Raw genomic sequence first — 27,743 nt, 5'->3', positions numbered from 1 at the left:
AGGAATTTAGAAGAAAAATATTTGAGTGCTGATTGCTGTTTCATGAATTAATGTAGAATTAATCGTGTAGGTTGGTGGATTTGGTGGTGGTGAGATGAGGGAGTACGCCTCTGATGGCTCACACTTTCTCAGTGAATTTTAAGCAAGATTTCACTTGAGGCTGGATAGACTGGGGCAGTGGAAAGAAGGGAGATACCATGAAATCATCCTTTGAAGAGATGTAAGGTGTGCCTCTTAGGGAATTTCAAGTGAGGTCAATTTGTGTGTTTTTGTCTAGTACTTTTCAAGTGCTAGGTATAAAAGCAGAATGTAAAAATAACTGGATATAAGTAAGCAGAGTAGGAGTTTATGACATGAATATGCCATAGGGGGAAACTGGCCAGGGAATTTGAGAATGGTGTAAAGAAAGTAATTATAATGGTTTGGAGAAGTTAGTTTTCAAAGCAGTGTCAACCGCACTTGAATCTTGTTTGAAATGCAAAATCTTGGTCCTAGATTAGAGATTCAGGGGTGGGGCTTAGCAATCTGTTTTAACAGGCTCTCCAGGTGATTCTGTAACACCAGCACCTGAGAACCACTGATGTGGGAACTCACCACAGTAAGTACAGTTATGGGAAAGGGGCAGAAATGGGTGATGACGGATAACTAAAAAGAAGTAGTGTGTATATATGGCTTAACGTCTTCATGAGAGTGAAGAATTCTGTGAGTGGAAGAATTCAAGTAAGTGAGCCACGAGGGTACGCAAGTGCTGGTTAGAGACTAGGATACTTGAAGGATTTAAAGTGGAGCAGTTAAGAGACTCACGTGTTGTGCGAGTGGTCCATGTTGGTGTTGCTCTCCTCAAGAAACGTGGCACAAGTAGGAGTAGAGAAAAACAATTTTGAGGCAGGTACTGAAATCGCCATTGAATGAGGAGTGGCCAGAAAGTAGGCCAACAGCTAAAGGAGGGTTAGAGGATGGTCTCACTCATTTCTTTCTTGCCTTTCGCCATCCTCTCCCTTTCCTCTGGTATATAGGACGTGAGAGAAAAACTGCCTGATCTCTAGATCCAAGCTGTAAGAAGAGGTGGCACCCTTGGGTCCGGAGTGCACAAGGCACAGGGAAGGACTGTGCAAGGGCTGGGACAAGAGGAAGATTGAGTCAAATTAGTGAACCTGCAGGTTAGTTTAGAAGGAAATGATCAGGTGGAAAAGGGGGACCTGAAGGGCTTGGACTCCTCCTGCTCGTTACAGAAATAAGCAGGGATGTGAGACGTGATGCGGCAAGGTGAAAGCCCTCTTAGCCGACAGGGTTAGGATCAGCACTTGTTTAATTAACTGAAAAAGAGAGTTATGAGGGAACGAGGTGTTATATACCTTCAACACTTTATTTTAGTTGCAGGATAATTCATCATATCCACCGCTTGAACTTTCAAGTTATTTTTCTTGTGCAAACCACACTCAGTATTGCCATTTATGATTTCCAGGTTTAATTTCTTTCAAATAGAACAAGAACTGAAAGACACTTGAGAAGAAACCCTAGGGTCAAACCTTTCTAGACTTTTTTACATTTTATCCCTGATATTTTTATGATTATGTTACCCATATAATTTTTAGAAATAATTTACCTTTATTTACTCTTCAAAGCTTACAATTTTATTTTTTAACACAACTCTTTTAGCATCTTATCTTTTATTGATCTATGTATTATTTAATTATATTCCATAATTACAGTGACAAGCATAAATGGCTTTGGGAACAAGCACGCCTGATTCGATATACCTGCAATTCAACAAATGGGAGACGTGCACCTGTATGAAGTTTCAAAGTCCAATGTCCCCTTGGTATATGCTTTATAGAAAGAATTAATAGGTTAATCCGGCAAATGACGAGTTGGAGGTCAGATTAGACCTCCAGTCATTGTTCTTAGTGATACATAAAGTCAGTGATCTAGTCGAGCTAGGTGAGACACATGATTTCTCCTGAGGTTTCAGAGGTGTGAAACCAGGGTGAAGGGACTGGTCTCTGAGATGAAAGATAAGGTCACCCTGCAAACACTGAGAGTCTGTAGAAATCCCTTTTGACTTCCTTTAGCACATGTTTACTTTGTTCTTTCCAAAAGATTAATAAAATCATTGAACTTATAAAAATTGTAATATATTAAATATGATTAATAATTAGCTTTCTGAGGATTACTATGTATTTGGATCATTGCTTGATTTAAGAATGTACGATACAATTAAATAGTATGTTAGCTCAAAACACATGATATACACGAAATCTTGATTTCTACTTATTTTTTACTTTATAGCATGTATCTAATACACAAAGAGAATTTCTCGATGTATAAAATACATGAAATAGATTTAAAAATTGTCGTCATTTTTTAAACCATTTTAAGACCTTTGTATTGGAGTTTAACTTTTTTCTCTTAAAGCTATTGATGCAGTTTCAATAGTTATCCATGTTTTTGACAGTATAAACACCATCCCAATAGGAAAATATATTTTTCAGTTAAAATAACATCTTTTATTAGAATAAATTTAAATCTGTAGTCAATGTACTTTGGCATATGTTACAAATAAATGTATTTATAATACTAGCAACTAAAAGAGCCAAACAATGTAACTTAGATAGTGGGACTCTTGCAGGATTTATAGCTGATCATCTGTGTTCCATAAGTTCCACCTTTCACACTTAACTTCGTCTTTATCCCAAGTATTAAACATGACCCATAAGACTGTTGAGTAAGACAAGGTTCGTAGATGACTGTAGAATGTGGAAGCTATCTGCAACACTGCTAGAGCATACCACCTTTGTGCCACATGAATTAAAATAATCATGACTAAGTTTCAGCTTATTTAAACTGGCTTTCGGTGTCAGGAAGAGTATATTCCATATCTCTTTCATTCGTGAAATTAAAGTCTTTATAGTTTCATGCCAGAAAAAGTTTGTCTTTATTATGAACTGGTAAGTTTCATTTTGTCAGATAAAACTATTATTGACTATTTTACTTTGGCTGCCATGAATTTTAGAGCTAGCTTGTAGTGATTATGCAGCTAAAGTTTTTATATAATTATCTTCACTTTCTACCTTTCTTACTCTCTCTTATTAGTCTTTAATTTTTGTTTTAGCAGTTCTATTGTGTTTTTTTAATATTCTTCTTTTTGAAAGCTGGTGATAGATAAATACAATAAACTCAACTAACGCTTATTGAGTACCTACTTCTTGCTGTTAAATTAACTCCGTTATACTGGTAACAGTGAAAAAGATAGGCTCTGGCTTCAAGAAGATGGGAAAAAATAACTTTTTCAGAAATTTCTAGAAAATGTATTGTTCAAAGAAGAACATAAAATATATATTTTGCTAGGCATATAAAGTGCTCATGTTTATTATTTTATTGCTAGTTAAATTTGTTAGGATAGATTTGCTGTTACTGAGTCCTATATGATTTCTAGAGTTATTTCGTTTTATTCAAATTTAAAATTCGGTACTGGAAGCTGGGTCTCATAATCTCCTGAGATAGCAATGCATTTACAGTCCGGACTTTTCCATTCTTAGACGTTTACAGAGAGTTGTGAAGCTGGTCTTCTGTGAGAACTCACTGCCCTCAGGCCTTTCAACTTCACTCCAAGGAAGAGATGGTACATGTGAGATGAGCAGAGCAGAGATTGTCTAGGGAATCTTTGAAGAAGATGATAGTTTGTCTGATAAGTATTATAAAATGATCTTGAAAAGAAAAGGCATCCATACTTTGAGTCTGAAAATGAAAAAAAAAAAGCCTTTTTCTGTTGTTCATATTGTTCTTCCATGAAGAAGACTCTCTTATGCTTTATGTAACGTTCGAATGAATACCCAGTCCCTTGAAAATTCATACTACGTAACAGCTTAGAAGATTGTAAAATCAGGTGTAGAACATTACATAAATGATTGACCAGTAGCATCATTTATAAAAACACTGGAATTCACACATTTTAAAATGTAAATTAAATGTATCTTTTCACCTTTCCATGACCTAACTTTTAAAAACTAGGTCTATTCTGACCTAGATATGCCATTCCCTGCCCATATGAAAGAAAATATAATTATTGCCTGAAGTTTTCTGGAACTGGTTACCTTTTAAGTGGATATCATTGCCTTCATTCCTTACTTTCTCATTCTAACTATTTGCCTTTTGCTTATTTTACGGCTTATTAGCACCTTTATGCGATAGGCGGAATAACTCCCTCACCCCAAAATGTACATGTTGTAATCCTCACAACCTATGTATGAATATGTTACATTACTGACAAAGAGAAATTAAGGTTGAAGATTGGATTAAATCTGCTAATCAATTTACCTTAAAATAGGGAGATTTTGCTGGTTATCTGAGTTGGCCCAATGTGATCACAAAGACCCTTAAATGTAGAAGAGGGAGGCAGAAGAGGACTGCAGAATGAAGTGACTTGAGAGGAATCTGACCCACCTTTGCTGGCTTTGAAGATTGAGGAAGGGAGCCCCATGAGCCATTGAAAGCGGGAGACTTCCAAAACATGGAAAAGGCAAGGAAACCTATATCCCAGAGCCACCAGAAAGGAACACCCTGCTGATACCTTTGATTGTTGACATTCGGTGAAACCCATTCAGATTTCTGACCTACAGAACTGTTAGATCATAACTTTGTGTTGATTTAAGGCACTAAACTTATGGTGAATTGTTACAGCAGCAATAAAAACTAACATATTTAGCAATGTTCAAGAAAAGAAAATAAGGATGAAACTCAGGGTACTCCATCCAAGTAAAGATTCAGTGTGGGTGGAAGTTACAACTCTTGCTGACAGAGAGATGTAAGGCCATTAAATTTCAGCCCCTGCTTTCACCGTTTCCCATTAATACAGAAAATCTATAAGTGCCTATTGTCAGTGTAATGATCTGAAATAAAGTGCTTCAAAACAATATACCTTTGTTTCAGTCTGTTTCCAGTCTGCCCATGTGGGTATCTTTGCAGTGATCTTTTCATAGAACAGATTTAATTGCGTTATTTCTCTTTAAAGTCCATTTTATGGTCTCTGCTGCCTACAGATAAAAGCCCAAATATGTAGCATAGCAGTCAAGGCCCCTGTACAACAGAATCTATGTCACACTTCTTTTTTCTGCACCTTATGTTCAGCCAAGTAAGGTTCTCAAGTTCTGTGAGCCCAGCATAGTGTTTTGCACTTTTCTCCTTTGTACATGTCATTTCCTTTACTACCAGTGTCCTGCCAGATCATCATATTTACTGGCTGGCAAACACCTATGAATTCTTCAAGGCTCATCTCAATCATTAATTCCCTGCAGAAACCTCCCATATCAAATTAAATTGTTTTGTCTGTCCTTTATGCCACATTTTGACTTGTATACCTTGTGATATTAAATTACTTTCATTCTCTTATACTAAACTGTGAGCTGCTTGAGGGCAACAGCTAGGTCTAGTAACATGTCTCTGAGATATTAGTATTTCACACAGTTTATCCAGTAAGTACTCAATAAATAAACATTAAATGAATGAATGATTATGTTACCTGACCTGGCCAGCACCCCATAGAGATGCCATTAAAGTGTAGGTATCTGACTCCCAAGCTAGTTTTCGGTTACACTCAGCCTCTAAAACTTAAGTATCTTAAAAGAAAGTTTCTTATACAACTCAGGGACATTTTACATTTTGAATAAAATTTTGACACTGATCAATTTTTTTTTTGATACCACTTCTGTTTCTATTCCTTAATGATTTTGTGATATTGTATAGAAAATAAAGACATTTTTAAAAAATGAAAACAAATAATCTGTTTCATCTAGTTTTTTATTGCTCTATTTGGAAGAATTATTTTGCGTAATGTATATGTTTTTTATCCTTAAACATTGAAAAAACTCCATAATTTAATAGAGTAGCATGGCAAGTATCAAATTTGGGGGCTTTAAATATTTAAATTTTCTGTAACGATTTCTATTTTTTTGCCTTTCTAGATTTGATATTTATGTCAGTTTCTCTGTGATTACCTATAGATTTGATTTTGATTCACAGGTCTTCATAAAAATGAGATACTGTATACAGTAGAACTTGGAAACTGTAAAGCACTATTCAGAGAGAATGAATTGTTTTTATAATTTTTATTGTTACTTTGCACTTTAACGTTCATGAAATCTTGTTGCTGGGAGTAGTTCCACTGAGAATTTCTCTTTTATGATAGCTGTCAGAGTTCAAAGTCTTAAAATGGTTGGTATAATTTTTAGTGTAATCAGTAAAACACATCCTTCATGCTACATAGTAATTTATAAATTTAGTTTACTACTTTAAAAAATAAAAAGTTTTTATTAAGATGAATTAATCCATGTTGTTGTTAATATTTTATAGACAATCATCAATAATTTAGAAAATAGTAGAAGCCATTGATGGATCAATGAGACTTAAATGTATATAAAACAAATTTTATTTTTGAAATAGTATGAAAGTGTTGATAAATATCCAGAAACTGTAGATTATAACTATGGAAGTCTGAAGCGTGATAGAATGCATTGTTTGAATGCCCACTGTTGGATCTAGGTGAAGCTAACTTGTTTTAAAATGGCTCAAAAAAGCTAGGCAGAGCCATGGTTCAGAATGTGTATTCACGATGCAAATTCTATCACAATTCATAGGTGATTCAGTAGGAGTATTCTGCTTCTTTTGTTTTAAGGGTAGCTTTAAAGTAATCTTCTTATATAACCTCTGATATTTTCAACAGAAAAGAAATGATCTGTGAGAAACCTGTCATCTTTAAATGTATCAAATGTACTTCCTCTTGTGCATCAACAAATTAGCTTTGTGGTTTTTTAAGAGCCAGTCTCCAGTGAATTCATTTAGAAAAATAAATGTGTCTACAGAACCTAATCATTCAGATTGTGCTAGAGACTTACCTCACCAAAGAATACAATTTTCTAGGAACCACAAAACCATTTTCATGTCCATCATGTCAGTTTCTCATCTCCTTACAGGATGCCAGATAAATTGACAACATTCTTACTCCTTATGTCTTCTTTGAAGAGATTCCTTACTTGCACCACATTTCTACCATTATTCTTCACTCTCATTACATGCAATAAGTCTCTTTATCCTTTTAAATACATAACTGCACAGTGCACGATGACTCCTAATTCATTTCATGGGCTAGGAGCTTATCCTTGATAGTTTTAGTGAAACTACCAGCTGTCCTTGTCTCTAGTTGTAGGGTACATTTCACTTTTGAAACCTTCAGCCCTCTATCCACTTGCTTGAATGTCTGTTCTTGATTATACAAAGTTCACAATAAATTTATCTGAACACGGTCTCTCTATTGTGACCCTTTCAACAGTTTGCACTAATTCCCATGTTAACTTGATGTTATTATGCAGCTATTTATGGGTTTTTCTTTTGTTTTTGAGGTCAGCTGGATATTTTTCGCTATGAATAAGTGTTTCTTTGAATAACTATCAGCAACAGTTGTTTTATTCTTGCCTCACAGGTACTACAGTGCAACCATTCTGCAGATGTCTGGTGTTGAAGATGATAGACTCGCAATATGGCTGGCTTCAGTTACAGCCTTCACGAATTTTATTTTCACACTCGTGGGAGTCTGGCTTGTTGAGAAAGTGGGCCGCAGAAAACTTACCTTCGGTAGTTTAGCAGGTAGGTGCCCAGATGAGGAACTCAGTTATGAAATTTTCTCTAACGATGTTAACCTTCCAAAATACCATACCAATACCACTTCTGATATTGTGGTTTTAGACAAACAATAGAGTTCCTCTAGACAAAAAGTTTTTCCAAAAAGAACTTAGTGAATATTATGATATGTAACTAGAAACTAGGCTGTGACTAATCACTAGAATTGTAGAACAATTTGAATATACTAAGGGTAACATTTTGCTTTTATTATTTCAAGTTCTGCTCAAAAGTACAAAAGTGACAAGAATAATCGCTTTTTGTTCTTTTTTGGTTGAAAAACTTGGTATTCATAAACTCATTTTTTAACATATGTTTTATTTTTAAGATTGGAATAACATGGAAGTAAATTTGGAACATTTTATTTCAAAGCTCTTTCAAAAGTGGAATACTAGAACCATATAATTTCTTCACAAAGCAGGGACAGACTCTTTGTGTTTGAACCAGGCCTAAATTCTAGAGTAAATTCTGGTTCGTTAAGTTTGTTTTCTCTGATAGCTAAATAAGACAAAACCTTTCTCTCTTTCAGGTATCTTTTGTCTTTAAATTCTTCCCATTTCATTTATTATTTCTCTGTAACACAAGGGCTGTTGCACTTGACAGAATAAGACTATTCTTTTCCATTGTCTTCACATGGTTGCGTAATATAATTTTCTAATCTTTTTATATATATATAAGCAGATTCCTACTTATCAATTAGCAGTGCTCTAATAGCTCTTTTGTAAGTTTATTTAGAGTAAGAATACATTTTTTCCATTAAAAATGTTAAGTTTCCATGCCAGCATTAACTACATTCTATTTTAACCAAATTATACTTAAAATATTAATCTGGTAGAACTACTTCAGATACTTGTCGCAGAATTGATGAGAAAATATATTCAAAGTTTCATACTGTTATTAAGAACACATACTCTCTCCCATCCCTAACTCCAGAAGGAAGACTCTGTTCTTGCCTTAGTGGAAGCTCTTGAGTCCAATAATGTAGATTTAACTGTAGTGAGGGGAAGGTGAGAGGGAGATTGTCTGGCTAAGAGACAAAGGAATCACAACAGCCATGTTATCCAGGAAAGTGGGAGGGAAAGTGAGGAAAGGTGAGAGACAAAGTGATGGTTTAAAAACTATACATTTATAAACCTGTTAAACCAGAAGTGTTTGACCTAGAAATAAGTCTAAAGGGAGATTTAATATGTACCTTATTTTAGCAGATAATAGATGTTATGAAGACATAGATTTTTACTTAATGTTAGAAAAATATTCCTAATAATCAGAGCTATCCAACCATGAATCGGATGGTAAACTCAAAAAAAAAAAAAAAACCAAGATATGTGATCAACAGGTAGTGATGTGCTAAAAACAAATTTCTGTAGTTAGTTGGAAATTGGTTTGCTAACCCCTGAGATTAAAGTCAACTCTAAAAAGAGGTAAATTCACGTTAAATTTTTTAAAATGGATACCCTTCCTTTTTGACAGGGCCTCATGGTATTATTATATTACGAGGTCTGTTTTTAAATAGAATTTCAGATTTTCTTAAATTTGGGATTTGATTTTTGAGATCCTAGGAAACTGCTGATTTTGAGATCCAGAGAATACAGTTTTTCTAGTAGCCTCTGTTTCTTCATTTGTTTCATTCCAATGAGACACTTTCTCATCAGTTCTGCAGGATTTTGAGGCATTATAGAGCCAGATTGTTTGGGTTCAATTGCGTGACTTTGAGAAAGTTTCTATTTCGTCATCTGTAAACAGAGATTAACTATAGTCCCTACTTCATAGGGTTGTAATGAGGACGAAACACATTTATACAAGTATAGTATTTAAAACACTGCCTGACACCGATAGTAAAGTGCCTAGAGCATTTTAGCTATCACAGCATTATTACTGCCAAAGAGTGATTCTTTGTTGTTTTAACTACAAGGTGAAATCAGTTTGCATCAGGAACTTTCCTGAACTCTTCTAGCTGATGTTATGTTTCAACTCACAGTGTAGGTCCTCTACCCAAAGGATTTCCAAGCTCATCTCTGACTATTAAGAGGAAGTATTAAGAGTTATTTGAGGGATAAGACCAAGGGATTGCAGTAACTGCTTTTTATGAGTAACTTGTAGGTACTTTTCTTTCCTGCCATGTTCTCTTTTCATCCAAAATAACCAATACACACAATCTCCATCCACTACTGTACCACACAGTGACACCTCCAACCTGAGAGAGATCTTCCATCAAGTAGGCACCTGATAGCCTTATGATATGGCCAGTTAAAATGATGTAATTTTACAGTGGTTTAGGAGGTAAAAGGCCTTGTTTTTTGTCACAGTATCTTCTTTACTTGTACATTAGATGTAAATAGTGTTATTTATGCAGTTCTGGTCTTTAACTGTGATTAAAGAGGCCCCACCAGAACATAACGACCAATGGAAGTTTACACCTTCAGAAGAAAACTTACTGCTAAACAGCCGTTAGTATACAGTCATCCATCAGTGTTCATGGGGGATTTGTTCCAGGAACCCCAGCTGATACCCAGTGCCACAGATGATCGAGTCCTTTATATAAAATGGTGTAGTATTTGCATATAAACTCTGCACATCTTACCTTATACTTTAAATCATCTCCAGGTTACTTATGATACCTAATACAATGTAAACGCTATATAAATAGTGTTATACTCTATTGTTTAGGGACTAATGACAAGAAAAAAAAAGTCTGCCCATGTTCATTCAGTACAGACACAACCATGGAAGGCCTAACTACAGTAGTACATGTCAGCAACAATGTAATTTTCTTTTTGACTATGTTCAATCTCCGATTGGTTGAATCCATCCATGAATGTGGACCCAAGGGTGCAAAGAGTTAATTATGTTAGTATTACTCCAGTGTGACCCATCCAGTAGATATTTGTTTCACTTTCTGATAACCAGTTGATGCTGGGATACTTATATTTTTATTTCAATGTGTTTTTTTATTCATTTGTATGTAGGGATATATTTGATATTCTAATAGAGCTTAGTATTAAAACACTGTTCTATTTAAATTCTTAGAGTTTTTAAACCTCTGACTCAATTTTTTCCCTATTTTGTGTTTTTATTATGATTTATTTTATTATATTGGGTTAAAAATAGTGACAAAACTTATATCAAAATAACTTTTGAATAGGTATCCATTCTTTAATAATTACTATAAATAAACTATATTTAACCAGACCTGGACAAAGAAACTTTTCATATAAATAAATATAAAACATATAGTCCATGAATAATTTTAAATGTGGGACATTTTGTGGTGTTCTGACTTTTAATATTTTCAAAGCTTGCTCAGAGAACAGGTCTTCCTTGTAAATATTACAGATTTAATAACAACCTCTTGATTCTTTTAATAGAAGAAAGTTTATATCTTTGTAACTTTATTGCTTATAAATAAGAAAGCCAGACATACTGTGTTATTTTCCCCCCAGAAATTTCGGTAGTGGAATATTTCTGAAAACATCACTCACAGGCTGTCTCCATCAGAATTATTAGGGGTACTTATTTTTAAATGTGGATTCTTGTGCCCTACCCAGATCCACTAAATTAAAATCTCTGAAGATGGGGTCTGGAGCATATGCACTTTAAACGGGTTCTCCAGGTGACACTTATGCATACAACGTGTGCTCTATTAGAGTTGTGGGAAGGGAAATTATTTTCTCTAAGAATTTACTAATAATCTAAGCCCTGCACCAGGTAGTTAATGTAACTTATTACATCAGCTATTTTCAAGAATGCTATTTATCCAACACACTTCACTTCCTGGGGAGAACATTGTTTGGTAAATAGTGACTTAAAGAGATCAGGAGGATTAATAGGTTGATGATCATAAATTGCTGTGCAATGAGCTGTACTATAGCAATAAATACTTTTATTTAAATTTTAAAAGTGGAAGTCAGGAAACATTTCATGATGTAAATCATTAAAAACTCAGTCATTCCTTTCCGCTATCAGTAGTTCATAAAACTTTTTTTTTCATATTCTCTAGCTGACTTTCTGCCTTTAGTTGACCTGGCAGTATATTAAGTCTTACTCTGAATCTAAGTCCCTACATCTAAATCAGCCATCAGATGTGGAGAATATGCTATGTTGATCAAACGACAGCATTTTAAAAATAATCCGGAGATACCTGTGTTAAAAACATTTTACTTAAAATATCCCTAAAGAAAAACAAAAGTAGAGCATGATCCTTTTTGTTTATCCTCACAATGGCTGGAACAATAGTCAGAAATTTGAAACCTTTCTTATTTACCATCAGATGTCTCTCAGAGATTCAAAAACATGCCTTTTAAGTAATATACCTAATCACCATTCCTATACTTTAAAATCAAAAACAAATATTCCACTTACAAGTACAAATAGAAAAGATAAATGAATGCATGGGTTATATCATTTCTGGCATCTTAAAGTCTTCAAAAAATGCTACTCTTTAATAAGAAATGCTATTTCAACTGCTTTTGAAATATTGCATCTGTTACTTTTAAGTTTACTGATTTGGGTCTTACATGTCAAATGCCATGAGAACATTTTTCTTGGCAGTGAAAGGAATACTCTGTAATACTATTGCCTTGCATACTTCCTGACATGTTAGGTACTCGATAATGTTGGTTGCACTAATTGATTTTGAGACTATCAGCAATGCAAGCTGTTTTGTTGTTGTTAACTATTCCCTGATATAAAATGTTATGTTTTTGTTTTTGTTTTTTTAGGTACCACCATAGCACTCATTATTCTGGCTTTGGGATTTCTGCTATCAGCCCAGGTTTCCCCACGCATCACTTTTAAGCCAGTAGCTCCATCAGGTCAGAATGCTACTTGCACAAGATACAGGTGAGATTTTGTTATAGTTCCCTTCTTAAGCCAACTCTGAAAATGTTTTGTTTGTTTGTTTGTTTGCTTTTAACTTTTCTAAAATTTGAGAGATGAGTAGGAATTTGCTTATGGAGAAGGTAAGCAAATAGGAAAGGTGGTAGGGAGGGCCACCAGGTAAAGGAACAGTACATGCAAAGATATGAGGGTGAAACGAATTGTTAGACAATTTTTGTGATGTTTTTCTGGAAATTAAAAGTAGGGATTGACAAAGAACAATAAGTGTTGGCGAGGATGTGGAAAAAGGGGAACTCTCATACGCTGTTGGTGTGACTGCAAATTGGCACAGCCACTATGGAAAACAGCCTTGAAGTTTCTCAAAAAATTAAAAATGGTTATGCCTTTTGACCCAGCAATTGCACTTCTGGGTATTTATCCAAAGAAAACCAAAACAATAATTCATGAAGAACTATGCACCCCCGTGTTCACAGCAGCAGTATTTACAATAGCCAAGATATGGAAGCAACCTAAATGCCCATCAACAGACAATTGGATAAAGAAGTTATGGTTCATATATAGAATGGAATATTACTCATTTAAAAAAACGAAATCCTACCATTCTTAATGATGTGGATGGACTTAGAGGTTATTTATTATGCTGAGTGAAATAAATCAGCCAGAGAAAGATAAATACCATATGATTTCACTTACATGTGGAATCTAAGGAACAAAAAGAATAATCAAAAACAGACTCACAACTATAGAGGACAATCTACTGATGGCCAGAGGGGGAGGGGGATTGAGATTGGCGGGCTGGGAGAAAGGGGTGAAAGGTTAAAGTACAAATTAGTAGTTGATAGATAGGGGATGAGGATGGGGAATATGGCATGGGGAATGCAGTTAGCATTAATGTCACGGCTAGGTGGAGAGCCAGAGGAGAGAAAGAGCAATCAAGGGGATCATTTTATAAATTATATAAATGTCTAACCAATGTACTGTATACTTGAAACTAATCATAAAATAAAATTTAAAATTAAAAAAAAAGTAGGGATCGGTACAGAGCCAAGCAGGAATACTGTAAAACTACTTTAGGTCATATTTAACTCAGTGACATCTACATTCTAACTGAAATAAGTAACTTTAATCAGTAATTAACTTTTCCATGAGGTACATGTCTGATGTAGTTGATTATCATCTGGATATTCTAACATTCTTCACTGAGTTCTGCAGGTATTTCCTGATTCATTTAAGCAGAAATGTTCCCTACTAGGTTTCTTCTTAAGGATTAGAAAGTGGAAATTGAATGGTATAAAACAATGAAATGTGTTCTAATGGCAAGGTGCAGATTTAGAAACTTGTCATACACACTATGTCATAGATAGAGAAACGGATAGATGGGCAGGTAGACTGAAGAATGCACAAATGAATTAATTAAAGATTGAATGATTGAAGAAATCAATTAATATATTCGGCAGCGGAGTTTCAAAGTTTTTAACTTCATTTTAGTGATTGAAAAGGCTAGCAATCCCTTTAAAACATATGAGAGAACACGACCTAGCTTTAAAAACAAAAAATAATATTCCTTCAGCCTCAATTAGATGGACACAAGCCTCAAATCAGTGGGTAAATGATTTTATTAATTTAGTAATATTTGGTAAATGATTTATTACTTTATATGAAATTAAAACATTACATCGATACACTGAATTCCAGCTGGAATTCACTTAGAGCTTCTTATTGAGCATGTATTTCTGGTGGCTTCACATTACAACAATGAAGAAGATATATATGTATTATTATACCTTCCCAATCCCAAATTGTGGTATCTACCTGTCTTTAGAAATGAATAGTTATAGCTCCTCCTTTCTCTTACTAATAAGTTGTATTTATTTATTGGCCTACTGATTTTTTATAGTCTTTATCTTGTTCTAAATAAGACTTAAATGTGTCTTAATGCAGGAAGTTAATCTTAGCATAGACTATGTCTAGATGTAGTGATCTTTACTTTCTTTTGACTTCTCACCTCAACTGCTAGAAAGATAATAGAGCCACTGCCAAAATTCAGCGTGCTCTACTTTTGTTTTTCTTGATGTATATTTTAAGTAAACTATCTTTAACACAGTTATCTCTGAAAATTATTTTAAAATGTTGTCGTTTGATCAACATAGCATATTCTCTACACCTGGTGTCTGATTTAGATGTAGTGACTTAGATTCAGAGTAAGACTGATATACTATCAGGTCAACTAAAGGCAGAAAGTCAGCCAGAGAGTAATGAAAAAAAGTTTTATGAACTTCTGATAGAGGAAAGGAATAAGTTTTTAATGATTTACATAATGAAATAGATTTCCTGACATCCACTTTTAAAGTTTAAATTAAAATATTTGTTGTTGTAGTATAGCTCATTTCACAGCAATTTATGATCATCAATCTATTAATCCTTCTAAGTTATTAATGTTTATCTAATATGTCAAAGTAAAATTGTAATGGAGTGAGAAGTAGTACAGTCTTATTTTATTCTTATCAAAAAAATGGGAATCTGTTTTTGAAAACAGAACCAAATTTTACATGTCCTTTGGAAGTCAATGAGTATGAAAAACATTTATTGTGTGCCTTTTTTTCAGGCACATATTAGTCTTTGTGAGAATTTGACAGTATTTATAATCTCAGTGATTTTATAAAATATGCCTGCAGTCCCCTTACTGATTTTGTTAAAACTTATCCATACAATTTTCCCCTTTCTGGAAGATAAACATAAACAAGTCATCTTTGTAGTACCTTAACATGAATAATGTTCACGCTGTAAATGTAGGTGGTATGATTTGCCCATGGAATGATCCATGTAGGAAAATTGAGCAAATAAAACATTTAAAGCGGGGAGTTGGTTTAATATCTAAAGAATGTTGTAAACTATTAGTAGGAGTGTACATTTTTCTTTTGGAAAGTAATAATGTTCTACCTAACAAAGGTTGAATTCCTATGCTCATTGACTCAGCCTTTCCACTCAGAGAAAACTATAGATTATAGTGATAAATTATGTAATACATTCTGACTAGAGTAGAATAGAAGATTTAAGAAAGTGAATGATTCAGAAACAATGGTTCTTTATTTTAATTCAATAAATACAGATAGTGTAGCAGGCACAATTGTAGGTTAGGACCAAATACATTATAGGGTGGAGCTCACTAAAGACTTTGACAAACCCAAGAGATCGACTACCCTAAATAATTTCCAATGAGAACTTTCCCTTTTTAGAATATTTTCATTTTTAATTGATATTTTATTCTAAGACATAGTTAGATTTTTGTGAACTGAATGTATTAACATCTTTTAGATCTGCTTTGTAGCAAATAAAACTGTACAGAGATGAACATGGATACAAGTTGCTGTAGAAAATGTGCAGTCACCTGAATAAATGCTGTCGCAGAGTACTAACTGTAGCTAGGAGAAATAACCCTAGTGTGGGTATCATCTGAATCATATATCTGAATGAGAATACACAAATATACTTCTATTATGGCCTTCAACTCTACGCTCTCAAATACTGTTTTCTTATTCAGTTAAACTTTGGATAGTACTTCCCAAACTTTGAGGATTCAAGCCTTTGCTAGGTAACACTTTCCTCAAGTGTGACCTCAGTATATGCAAATCACTATCATAAAACCCTTTAAAGTAGACAGATATTTCCTAGAGTATACAATTATAGAATTGCAAGGTACCCTTACCTTATGGTTTTCCTCTCATCTCATTCATTCATTCATTCATTCATGCATGCATGCATGCATGCATGCAGCTAAAAATGTTTATGGAGCACCTACTCATAGGATTATAGTAAGGATGCATTATTGTATGAAAGCACCTAAAACACTGTTTGGCACATAATAAGCACTCAATAAACATTATAGTCATTGTTATTAATAAAACCTATGGTAGGAAATGAGATTGGGATGATGGGTAATCTTTCAGGGAAGACTATCCTGAGGATGGGATGTTTGAAGTGAGCTCTGAAAGGGGGAGGGGAACGTGCCAGGCAGAAGAAACGGCAGGTGCAAAGAGAAACAAGGCAGTCAGGTACTTAGCAAGAGCAAGGAACTGAAAGAAGGCTAATGCCGATTGAGAATATGAGAAGGCTGGTAAGGTAGGCTAAAACAGATCCTGTAGAACCTTAGAGATCATGTGAAAGGTTCTGATCTTCAGTATAGGAACATGACCCCATTGTGGGGTTTTAAGCAGGGGAGAGACTTGACCAGACTTCCTATTCCAAACTTCCTCTCTGGGGGTAGGGGTACACAGAGGGCGCAGGTTGATGTAGGGAGAGCGATTATTAGAGTTGTCTGAGAAATCGTTGCCTGGCCTAAGGTGGTGATGTTAAAGACAAACAGGTAAACAAATTCAAGATATTTTAGGAATGAAAAATCAATAGGAATTAAAAATAATTGATTAACTATGAGCGACCACATAGAATAGATCATGGAAATGAGAAGGGGTGACTGGACAAGGCAGTTACAAAAGAGACTGCACCCCTAATTCATTGTTCTTTTCCTTTTAATAGTTTTCAACTGTGAGTCTTACATAGACTCATCAGAGGAGGTATTTAAAGCTGTCCATCCCTCATTCCAACAGATATGGCGCACCAGGACAGTGGAGAATAGGTTAGAAACATTCTCTTAGGTGATTCCACTACAATAGGTCCACAAATAATGTCATTTTGTTATAACATTGATGAGTTGCCTTAACAATTCTTGTGTATATCAGTTAGCCTACAGTAAAACTGGTTTCATTATGTGCCGTTTTGCTTAAAGTCACAGAACCTATTGACAATATTAAGTCAGGACTTACTGTAGATCTTCCATTGAGAAACACTACCATAACGTTTCATTTTTTTAAAACTGTCAACTTTCATTCCTTTTCTTTTTCCTCTTGAGCATGTTAAACCAAGAGTACAAAAATAATCAATGTGTTTCAAATATTTTCATGTTTTCCTCTCCACATGAAGTTTCCAAACATCCAAACTGACCAAACTGTTGCTTCATCTTAGACTTCCCTATGGTGACAGTAGTTTGAGAAGCAGTATATGCCTAACTGATTAATGCCTAACTAATTAATTCTTCTCCTTATGCCTACCTTGTGTAATTTAGCACACATCATTGGGATGGGTACTATAAGAGTGTTAGATTCAATTGTAAAATTTTTATGCAACCTTAAAAATGTGCAGAAACCCTGTTAGCCCCTATTTTTTCCCCAGTATTTGGCATCCAGGTGATAACATATTTGTTTCCAGCAATTCTTACCAACTTGACAATGACTACAGTATTATACTATGAATTGAAACTTTCCATTTTTGTCCAATTTTATTTTCTGCTTAGTGATTTCATTTAAAATTTACCTACTTTATTTTTGGCTCAATGGTACAGGCTAATATGCCTTGAGGTTAATATTAATAAAATTACAGGAGAAAATATGTTATATCTGTTGAATAAGATCCATAGAACTATTTCAGATGAAGATGAGTATACATAAAATGCTTGAAAGGGAAAATGAGTTGAAACAAAAATCCTACATAACCTTGTCATGTACCCTTATCTCCAAATAATTGTACATGTCTTTTGCTAGCCCTTAAACAGCCATTGCTGAATTTGACACCTGGATAAAGAGGAGGATGGTGGAAGAGATTCTTGCAGGAAGTTGGCCACTTATGTTATGGGGCAGATTCATTGAGTTCTTTATGACCTTTTTATCTTGATGCCTAAGCTTTTGGCCAAGGACCTACAAAGCTCCCACAATGACAGGATCTCCTAGTCAAACCTTGTGTTTTCTACAGTCAAGAACTGCAGCTTGGGAAGCTGGAAAGACAAAAAGGAGGTCTCTAGTTTGTGTAAAGAGTAGGGGAGGAGCATTCCTAGAGATGGAAACATCATGTGTACAGGCCCTAAGCAAGGATTATGGCTTCTTCAAGGAATTTACCAATGAGACTGGGTCCTCTCAAGCAAGCAAGCAGGCAAGCAAGGAAGAGAATGGCACAAAAAATAGACTGGATGGCAGGCTGGCATCAGACCGTGCCAAGAGTTGATAATCCATGAGCATTTGAGACATGCTCTTGGAATACTGAGAAGCCTTTAAAGGGTGATAAGATGAGAATGACATAATCAGATTTCTGCTTTTAAAAGGCCACTCTGGCTCTACAGTAGAGAATTGATGAGAGAAACACAAAGGGTGATGCAGGGAGATCAGTTAAAAAACTCAGTGGCCTAAGGCAAGAAATGATGCAACTTGAACAGTAGCAGTGGACATAAAGAGACTCATGAGCTATTTTGGAGGGGAATCACAGGGCTAGGTGATTGGTTGGATGACGTACAAGAACAAATGCTTTACACAAGGTTAGGTGAGGAGTCCAGGTTTCTGTAACTTCACTGTAATTTACTTCTTTAGAATCATGATTTCAGGGATATAAATTTGGGGACCCTTTCCCTCGCTTTCCTGTTAATTGCAACAGTCACATAGTACAAACAGTACTTAATATTTGCCATCACTTATACTCTTATTTGAAATGTCATTTTGATTCCTTCTTGAATTCCAAAGACTTTTTGAGAAAAGCTCTTCTTAATTTATCCATTTAGGTCTAAAATAACACAAAAAGATAAAGGGGAAAATGTGTATCTCTGATAACACATTAAGACCTATATTCTCATTCTAGAAATCTGGTCGTCGAACAAATAAAATCAATCTGGAGTTTTGGTCACATTTCAAATTATTCTACTTTAGAATATTATCCCCATTTTGTTCTGTGTATTCAAAAGGAATTCACTATCCAATACTGAGGCAGTAGTAGGCTATAATCATAATCACTGGTGTATTTCCTCATAAAAGCCAAGGAAACTTTAAAGATAAAATAAGTACTAAATGAGGTTTCTAAGAAAACTGAACTGTTCTCTAATTAAGTTTAAGTAAAATGAAGATTACCTTCTTGTAAGTCACGATATCAAACAAATGATGAAAACTGTTCAGATACTAACATTTAAGCATACTGACTTATTAAATTGAGATATTTTCTATCACATTGTAAAATTATGTTATGTAACTCCTACTATGTTTTTGCTGTTTGAGAGGTAGGAAAATACCTACTGCTGTGGACCGATCTTTCTTTCTTATTTTCTTTTTAAACAAAGCATAACAACTTGGTTATAAAATAATCTCTTCAGTGAATGTAACTTTGGAAACTACTATTTGATACTGTAAAATATCAAACTATTTTGGTTGAGTGGGTGGTTAGGTGGATGAGTAGATAGATGAATGGATAGTTGGTTTTGAAAGAAGGTAGATGATGCCGACTAAAGGAAGTTTTTAGTATAATTTTTGTCTTGAAACTTAGGTACATGTGCTAGAAAATTTGGCGAAACTTTGTTGCTATAAAATAGCTGATGATTTAGGAAGCTTCCAAGCCTTTGTTTCTTCAAAGTGCTTGGCCTTTACCTCTGGTCCTGGCTACAACATGATTAGTGGTACAGTTCGGCAGGCGTGCTAGCAGATAGCAGTTTAGGTGTGAGGATCTCTAGGTGTGCAAGGAGTCACGCAGTGTTCAGGTACTGCTTCAGTGAATTTCTTAGATTGTTCCGCAGTAGTAACAAGAGAGTGTTTTTCTAATATAATAAGTGCATAATAAAATAGGATGGAATGACACATGCCTCTCGAACTATAACATCTAAATTTTATGGCGAATAAATTAGAAGACTAGAAAAATGAAATCGTGTATCTTAAACAACCTGGTTTTAGAGGCAGACAATCAGTGACTAATTGTTGTATGATTGTACAAAGTTTAGCAGATCAGAAAATACAGCACTTTAGAAAAATGTTTATATATATTTGTAGGCAGTTCATCCTTTAGTAAACATTTTTGAGAGCTAAAGTAGGTCAGGGGATACTGAGATTAGAGGGGAAAAAAAGCCTTACTCTACATGGAGCTCACAGCTAGGAAGAAAATTGATATAAATAAGTGATTGCAAAACAGTATGATAAAAGCTGATAGATGCACCAGAGCATGCCCTGGCATAATTCAGTTCTGGGGCCATCACAGAAGACTTCACACATGTGGGCTCTTTACCTTAGCATTATTCTGAACCCCTTCTTCATGTTTTCAACTACATAAAATAAATTATATAAGAGTACAAAGGAAATCAATTATATTGAAATATGACTGCCAAAATACTTTTAAATGAACTTATTACATAGTAATGAATGTACTTCCTTATTAATGTATTAAGTAACAGATCTAGCTGGAGGGCTAATACCATAGTTTCAGAAGCATGATGAATATGAATATAAATGGTATTTTGAGATTTCTGCAACTATTGTAATGGGAGATGAAAATATATATGACTTCTGTTGTTGTCAGTAGTTTATTCCTTACATTTATAATGGAAGGAAATGCTAAATTTCAGTAATATGTTAATGACATACAGATGCAATTTTTTTTTCTCACCTGACTTTATGGGCTCTATTAAGAACCTCTTACACAGGAGTGAGCTTGGCCTAATAATTTTTCAAGGGTAAGTAAGAGTTTCTCAGACCAATAAAAGTGGAGAAGCCTCACAGGGCATGAGAACAACGTGTGCAAAAACAGGGTTATGTGAAACAGATTTAATTATAAAAGTTGATAGTGCTGGAGAAAGGGATGGCAGTCACAGGATGAGGTGGAAGAACAGACAGAGCCGTATGTACTAGGTCAAGACGGGTAGTAGAGGGAAACCATCCGACAGCATCAGGCAGGGGAGTAACCTGATCAAATGTGAGCTTTTTCTGCATGAATTTTGGAGTATATATTATAGGGAAAAGACTCCAGCAGCCCCAGAGAGTCAAAGTTATTGCATGGTAGTGAACTTGAGGACAAAGATACCTTTGGAGATATGATTGGGAGTAGACTGGTTAAACGCTAAAAGGAAAAAATTAGGGAAAAGGTGTTCTGGCAGATCAATTTTATGGATATGTAGTGGGGATTAAGTGACCCCAGGTAATATATTTAGACAGAGAGATAGACCATAATTCCAAGCGTGCTTTTTACTTTAAAATAATAATAATTTCTGTTAATTAATCCCTTACCGTATGCAGGCATCATTTCACATTCTTTTTTAATATTATCTCATTTTACCTTTAAACTTCCCTAAAAGGAAGATACTATTACAATTTAATTTGACAGGTAAGAAAATAAGGCTCAGAGAGTTTATATAAGTTGCCTAGAGTGATATAACTGTTAAGGTGGAGAACCACTTTGTCCTCTCCACCACTGCTACCCTGTCCCACCCCCATAGTCAAACTAATCGCCTTTCTGTGAATACGTGTTAATAGTACCCAAGTTCTATGGCTGTTCTAAAGAAACTCTATCAGTTACCCAAGAAGCAAAGCAAAGAGTTTTAACTTCCACACATTTAAGTGCCAGGTATTTAAATACTAGGTTTTTGTTTAACAAAACATTCCCCTGAAAATCAATTATCGAATGATCAAAATTGTTAAAACCAGAGACATCCTAATGAAATTCTGCCCACTAAATGTGCCATTTAATGGAACTAATGTTAAAACTCTTTCAAATATATTCAGTAGCTAAGGTACATTGTGTAACAGAGATGGAGTACTGGGTTCATGCACAGATTCCTAAACAAATGTAGGTAACAAAACTATTATCTTTAAAATCACGTTCTCAGCAACTCTGATTCTGGCAAGATAGGAGATACCTTGATTAAACATGATGCCATAGTGGCCTGAATAAAGCTCTTGCTGACTTCTAGGAGAATTATATATAAAAAGAAAAGGATGCTCAGCTTAGAAGAATAAAGATTAGGTTTATAAATCTCTGCCTTAGGATCTTGTCAAAATTAGATCTTGTCAAAATTAATTCTCTTAAGCTTACTTTTGTTTCTTTTTAAAAAGAAATAAGGTAGGCATTTTGGGACACCGACCAAGAAACCAGTCATAGAGATAGGGTACTGTAACCATTGTTCTGTTTCTAAAACAATGCCAAACAAAATTTAGATATCACTCACACTGGTTCAGCCTTCTGCTGGTAAGGTGGGATTTCTTTATTTTCCAAATAGTAGGTCCAGTTCTGGACTCCAGCAGAGGGAGCACATTAGACACAGTGCAGTTGCCTATAACTCAGCACCATTTTTTTGTGCTCATAACTAGGCAACTGCTTCAAGTGGGCAAGGCAGTATGACCCTTTTCATTACCTCCTATGAAAAAATGTTTGGCAGTGTGGTGGTCAGCCATAGGGTTATCATCATCTTTAAGGTATATTCAATGAACAAGTTCCTTTTTTCTCTAAAGCAGCACTAAAACATTGAGCAAAACAGTAATTTCTTGACACAGATTTTTTTCACAGGAAACATATAGCAATTTAAGCTATATTTGTTCCACTGTATAAAGTACATGTGAATTTTAGTCTTACTCAGGAGCAATTGATTATAGTCAGTTTGTGTGATGATGTTAACAGGATTTTAGGGCCATAAAGGGAAATTTGACCAGAATGTACAAGAACTGTTCTAGGGACTGATTAATTTTTATTTCTCCCTCATGGAATAAGTTATTTCTCATGAAAACACTAGCCCATGTGACCAAATGTCTGATCAAAACACTATTATTTCCCAAGTTATTTTTTACAAACTTTGAAACAAATAGTATTAGATCATTAATAACCACCTTATACATCTTACCCCACCCAAAGCCACACACCCCTGTATTGTCCTTTCTAAATCACTCCCTCCCCCTTACCCCTGGTAAGTGAAAACAGATTCGATAACATCTTCCCATATTCTACTGCTCTGAGATGACAGAGCATAAAAGATATATAAGACATTGTTCCATCCTCAGAGAAGTTTCAGTTTGTAGAAGAGAAAGATGCTTTACAGAATTGTCTCTAATCTGTATTTTAACACGAGGGTAAAAGATATTGCTCTTTTTGATTCTTGACACAATAAAATAGGTGATTCTATCATTTTTGGAAGATAAACTTTGCAAATTCATTTTTAACTGTGTAGAAGTACCTAATTTGTAGTAGTATCTCAAAACTCAGCAGCATGTCTTAAGTATTCCATATTATTAGGCAACTATACAAATCTGTTCATTTCCCTGTTCATTGCTTTTCATTTGATACTTGTAATATAATTGGCATTTTTCTCCATGTACATCTATGTTGCATAATTACTAGTTTTTGTGGAAACCTGTTACTCCTTGGTAATTAGCATTGATGATTATGTCAATTCTATGGTAATTTCATCCTATAACATTTTTTTTTTAAAATAGTGTTATACATTAGGACCAACTTGCAGGTACATTAATAAAGTCTCTAACCTCCACAGAGGTTAAAAAGTTCAATGCTCATTTTTATAATTATCAGTGTCATAATGTCATTGCCAGTAGCCCAGTTGAAAGTCAGAACTTACATTTTTAGGTTCTTTATTATCTTTTCTTTTCTTTAATTTCAATTTCTATATCATAACTTCATGCTGATCAGTCTTAGCAAATCAAGGATAAAAGTTCTTTCATAGAGAGAACTTATTAGCATTTTCTAATTAATCCATTTTGAAAGCAAAGGAAGTATTTATTTTAATCGATTAATATTTATATGCATATTTAACTTTCTGTGGCCTAAATATTTCACTCTTTGATTTTTCATTTTTGTTTCATTTCATCATATGATCGATATATGACTATGTCAATAGATATCTTCACAAAAGTTTAGTATAAAATAATAAACATTTGAAATTGAAGATAGTAATTAACCACTCAAATAACAAATGTCTGCCTATGTAATCAAATTTGACAAGAATATGCATTATCTCATTCATATATGCTATACAATTATGTATAGTACTATGGGTAAACAAAGATAAAGGAATTTCTAAATTCTTGGCAATTAGCATGTACTTATGTTGATGCAGATAAAATTCTTTGTTAGCTTTCTTTTCATCTTTAATATTATATAAATTATGTGTGTGTTTGGCTTGCTATATATAATAAGAATAAACCAGAAATCTAAACATGCTATTTTAATATTTCTCCTTTTCGTACTTGGAATTACAACATGTGTAGCAAAGTGGTCTTCCTTTCTTATGCCAACTGACAATGGTCAGTGCAACTGCAGAAGAATTACGAGAGGAGTTAGAGTGTTGTACTTTTTTGATATATCTATTCTGTTACTATCTATAGGCAACCTTATTTTACTTAATACTTATATTGTTGAAAATTATATCAGTGCCGTAGAAGAACTCAGTATTTTAAAGAGCCATTCATCTAGTTATGTTTTAAAGTAATAACTCCATTTTGGTTCCTGTAACTACCCATTGCCAAATCCATTGACTCAGGATATTAGGAAAGGCTTCCCAGAGCCGACAGCAAAGAACTGGTTGGAGTCAGATAGACCAAAGCAAGGGAAGACAGCATTCCGCATAAATGGGATAGCATGTATGCAGAAACAAGAAGACGCTTAATATTTTCTAGAAACTACAAGTATATGAAATTTTATAGTTTCAGATACACACTTTCACAGAATGCAGTTTCCTTTCATCAAATTATGTGCCTGTATGCCTGATTTTTTTAAGATGACCCATTGAGAGCAGTAATTTTAAGCTCTGTCATGAGGACACTGGCAGTAAGAGAATAGGCTAGGCCATGGAAGAGGCGGCATGAGGGTTCTGAAAAATGCTTATGCTGTGCTTAGCAGAGCTGCACTGGTTCTCTAACTCTGAGGGCCTAAAACTGTCTCCTGTCCCCTTCTCTTTCTCCCTTTTCTAAGGAGAGGGGGGCTTGTTCGCCAGTCAGGATCAGCATTACTAGTCAGCATCCATTCCTATGGCCTGACCCCATTACCTTCCCATCCCCTGCCTCCATTAGACAGGTGGACATGCAGCCAGCTTCACCAGGAGTCACCTCAGTCCGTGGAGGAGAGCGGTCAAGGTGCTGCTCCTGTGGTGGCCCATGTTATGGTGGCTGGGGACAATAAGGCCTCTCCCCACTCCTACCCCTCCCCGCCCAGTACCCTTCCACAGCCCTGCTCCTGTCTGTCGCAGGCTTACTTCAGAAGGTTAAAGAGCAGGGGCTTTCCAACTGGTTTAAGATTTACAAGATCTTTGAAGATTAAAGTATTAAAAGACAAAAGCAACAAATGGAACATATATCAAAAAAAGTTAAGAAATTTACACATAAATGAAATTGAAATAAACACGAATCTGTGAGACTTCAAGATATACAAACTTGGTAATTATCCTGTCAGAGACAAATTGGAGCAACAGAAATTGTAGCACTATAGAAAGAAGTTTCACTGCTTGGTTACCCTATAAGGAAGAGTCACAAAGGAACAATTTACCACCTCAATCAGACAGGTGCTGAGGTCAGATAGATACAGTCATGAGCACTTCAAAAAACAGAATCACAAAGCAAAATAGCCTTGACAAGCTAGAGCCCTCACCGTCACTGTCATTACTGCGCTCAAGCCTCACAAATAAGAGGCAGTGCCCAGCCATGGAGGCTCAGCCATTCCTGGGTGGATGAGGTTAATGGACTGAGGCATTAACTCTTTGAGAATTTTTTTAGGTTGCCTTTCATGGTGTCCAAGTAACTTGAAGAAACCACTTTGCTTGCAAAATGTCCCATTTACCACTAGACATTGACCAAGGCACGAGGGAGGACCAGTGTTACCAGTATGCAATCACATGGATACAGACACACTATTTGGGGTCTCTTTCCCTCTCTTAATTTTTTCATTTAGCTTGCATTACTGAATACAAACCATTTGCTGGTTATTGTGTCACCTGTTAAGCAAACAAAGCATCAGATATAGCCCCTTGTCAGGAGTGGCAATAACTTAGAATGGCTTTTATTTATATTTTTAACCCATATTCGAGTCTCATATCTTTAGATATTGGGACTTAAGTCGAAGCTGATATTTCAGAATAGATTTAGAAATGAGTAAAATTTAGTTTTAAGCATTTGAAAAAATACATTAGTTAGGAATTGTGTTTGGCTATATATAACAGAAAGACAAAATAATTGACTTAAACAAGAAAGGAGTTTCTTTCTCATGTAAAATAATTCAGAAGTAGAGAGTTTGGAGCAAATGTGCTACATGTAGTATCATCAAGGATCCAGGCCTCTATCATTCTGCTGTGCCCATACAAGTATTCTTCACAGGTTCACAAGGACAGTCCAGAATGGCTGAAGGAACTCCACAATTATGTCTGAAACAGGTCAGAAGGAGAAATTTTAGAAGGACTGATGCTTCCTAGCTGAATCATAGCTGACATCCCTTTGAAGTCTTCTGAAAGCCTACGCAATACTTCTCACAGTCTAAAATTAGCCCCTCGGCCATATCTAGTTATAAGAAATGTGTTCTTTTATTCAGTGACTGGGAGAGGAAGGGGAGACCACAGTGTTCCCAGTTAAAAATCAGAATTCTCTTACGAAGGAGGAAGCAAAGAATGGAGATAGGGGTAGACTACTAGCAGCCTTTGACACAACAGTAGATATAGGCAGTCTGCTAACTTTACAGAACATTTATGAGTGGTTTTGCTTAACTGCAGAAAGGATGAATGAATTCACCAAATAAAGCTCTATCTACTTTCATGGTTTAGTTCTCTTAATAGTGATTAGAAGTCTAAGGTCAACTTTGCAAGTGGCAGGAAATGTGACCCTTTTAAATAATTGACCTCCAGTTTCAAAAAGGAGAAAAAAATCATTAAAACCTTTCTTTAGACCTATTTTTTTTTGACCTTGTAAACCAGTCATTTCAGCTGTCCTTTGACATGTTTAAAATGAGTGATTTGAGTACATGAATGATTTGTTCATCTATTCAAAAGGAATACTAGTCATGGCAGCCACCGTTGGTTATATATGCAGCACTGTGACAACCTCTGTGCTAAGAGCTTTATATTAATTCTGTCTTAGATCCTTCAGTAAAACTGAGGCGTATGCTATTATTTCCCCCATCTTACCAGTGACACTGAGGCTCAAGTTAAGCGAATTTTAAAAGATGATGTAGCTTCTCAGGCAGTAGAACTGAGCTTGCACTGAGAACTCAGCTCTTGACCACTCTTCATTCTGAAATTTACCATTCAAGCAGTGGGATGCTTCTACTGCCCAGAGGAAAGTCACATACCCTTTGGGAAGAGGACAATCATTCCCTATGATTAAAGCCCAGTGAGTCTAAAACTACCTATGTTGCTGTGTTTTCACTTACACAGTGAAATCGAGATTCTTTTCTGAGAAATCTTT

General features: G+C 35.1%; 1 protein-coding gene across 1 annotated transcript in view; it reads left to right on the top strand.

The window, feature by feature from the left end:
• SLC2A13 (solute carrier family 2 member 13) overlaps window positions 1–27,743 on the top strand; it is a 315,165-nt gene that overhangs the window by 218,586 nt on the left and 68,836 nt on the right. Inside the window, exons 5-6 of the mRNA XM_011363165.2 lie at window positions 7,475–7,638; window positions 12,390–12,510. Of these exons, the coding sequence (XP_011361467.1) occupies window positions 7,475–7,638; window positions 12,390–12,510 (285 nt within the window). The remainder of the gene's footprint in view (window positions 1–7,474; window positions 7,639–12,389; window positions 12,511–27,743) is intronic.

The sequence above is a fragment of the Pteropus vampyrus genome, unplaced genomic scaffold, assembly GCF_000151845.1.
Source record: "Pteropus vampyrus isolate Shadow unplaced genomic scaffold, Pvam_2.0 Scaffold82, whole genome shotgun sequence".
Taxonomy (NCBI): domain Eukaryota; kingdom Metazoa; phylum Chordata; class Mammalia; order Chiroptera; family Pteropodidae; genus Pteropus; species Pteropus vampyrus.
This window is presented reverse-complemented; position numbering and strand designations above follow the sequence as displayed.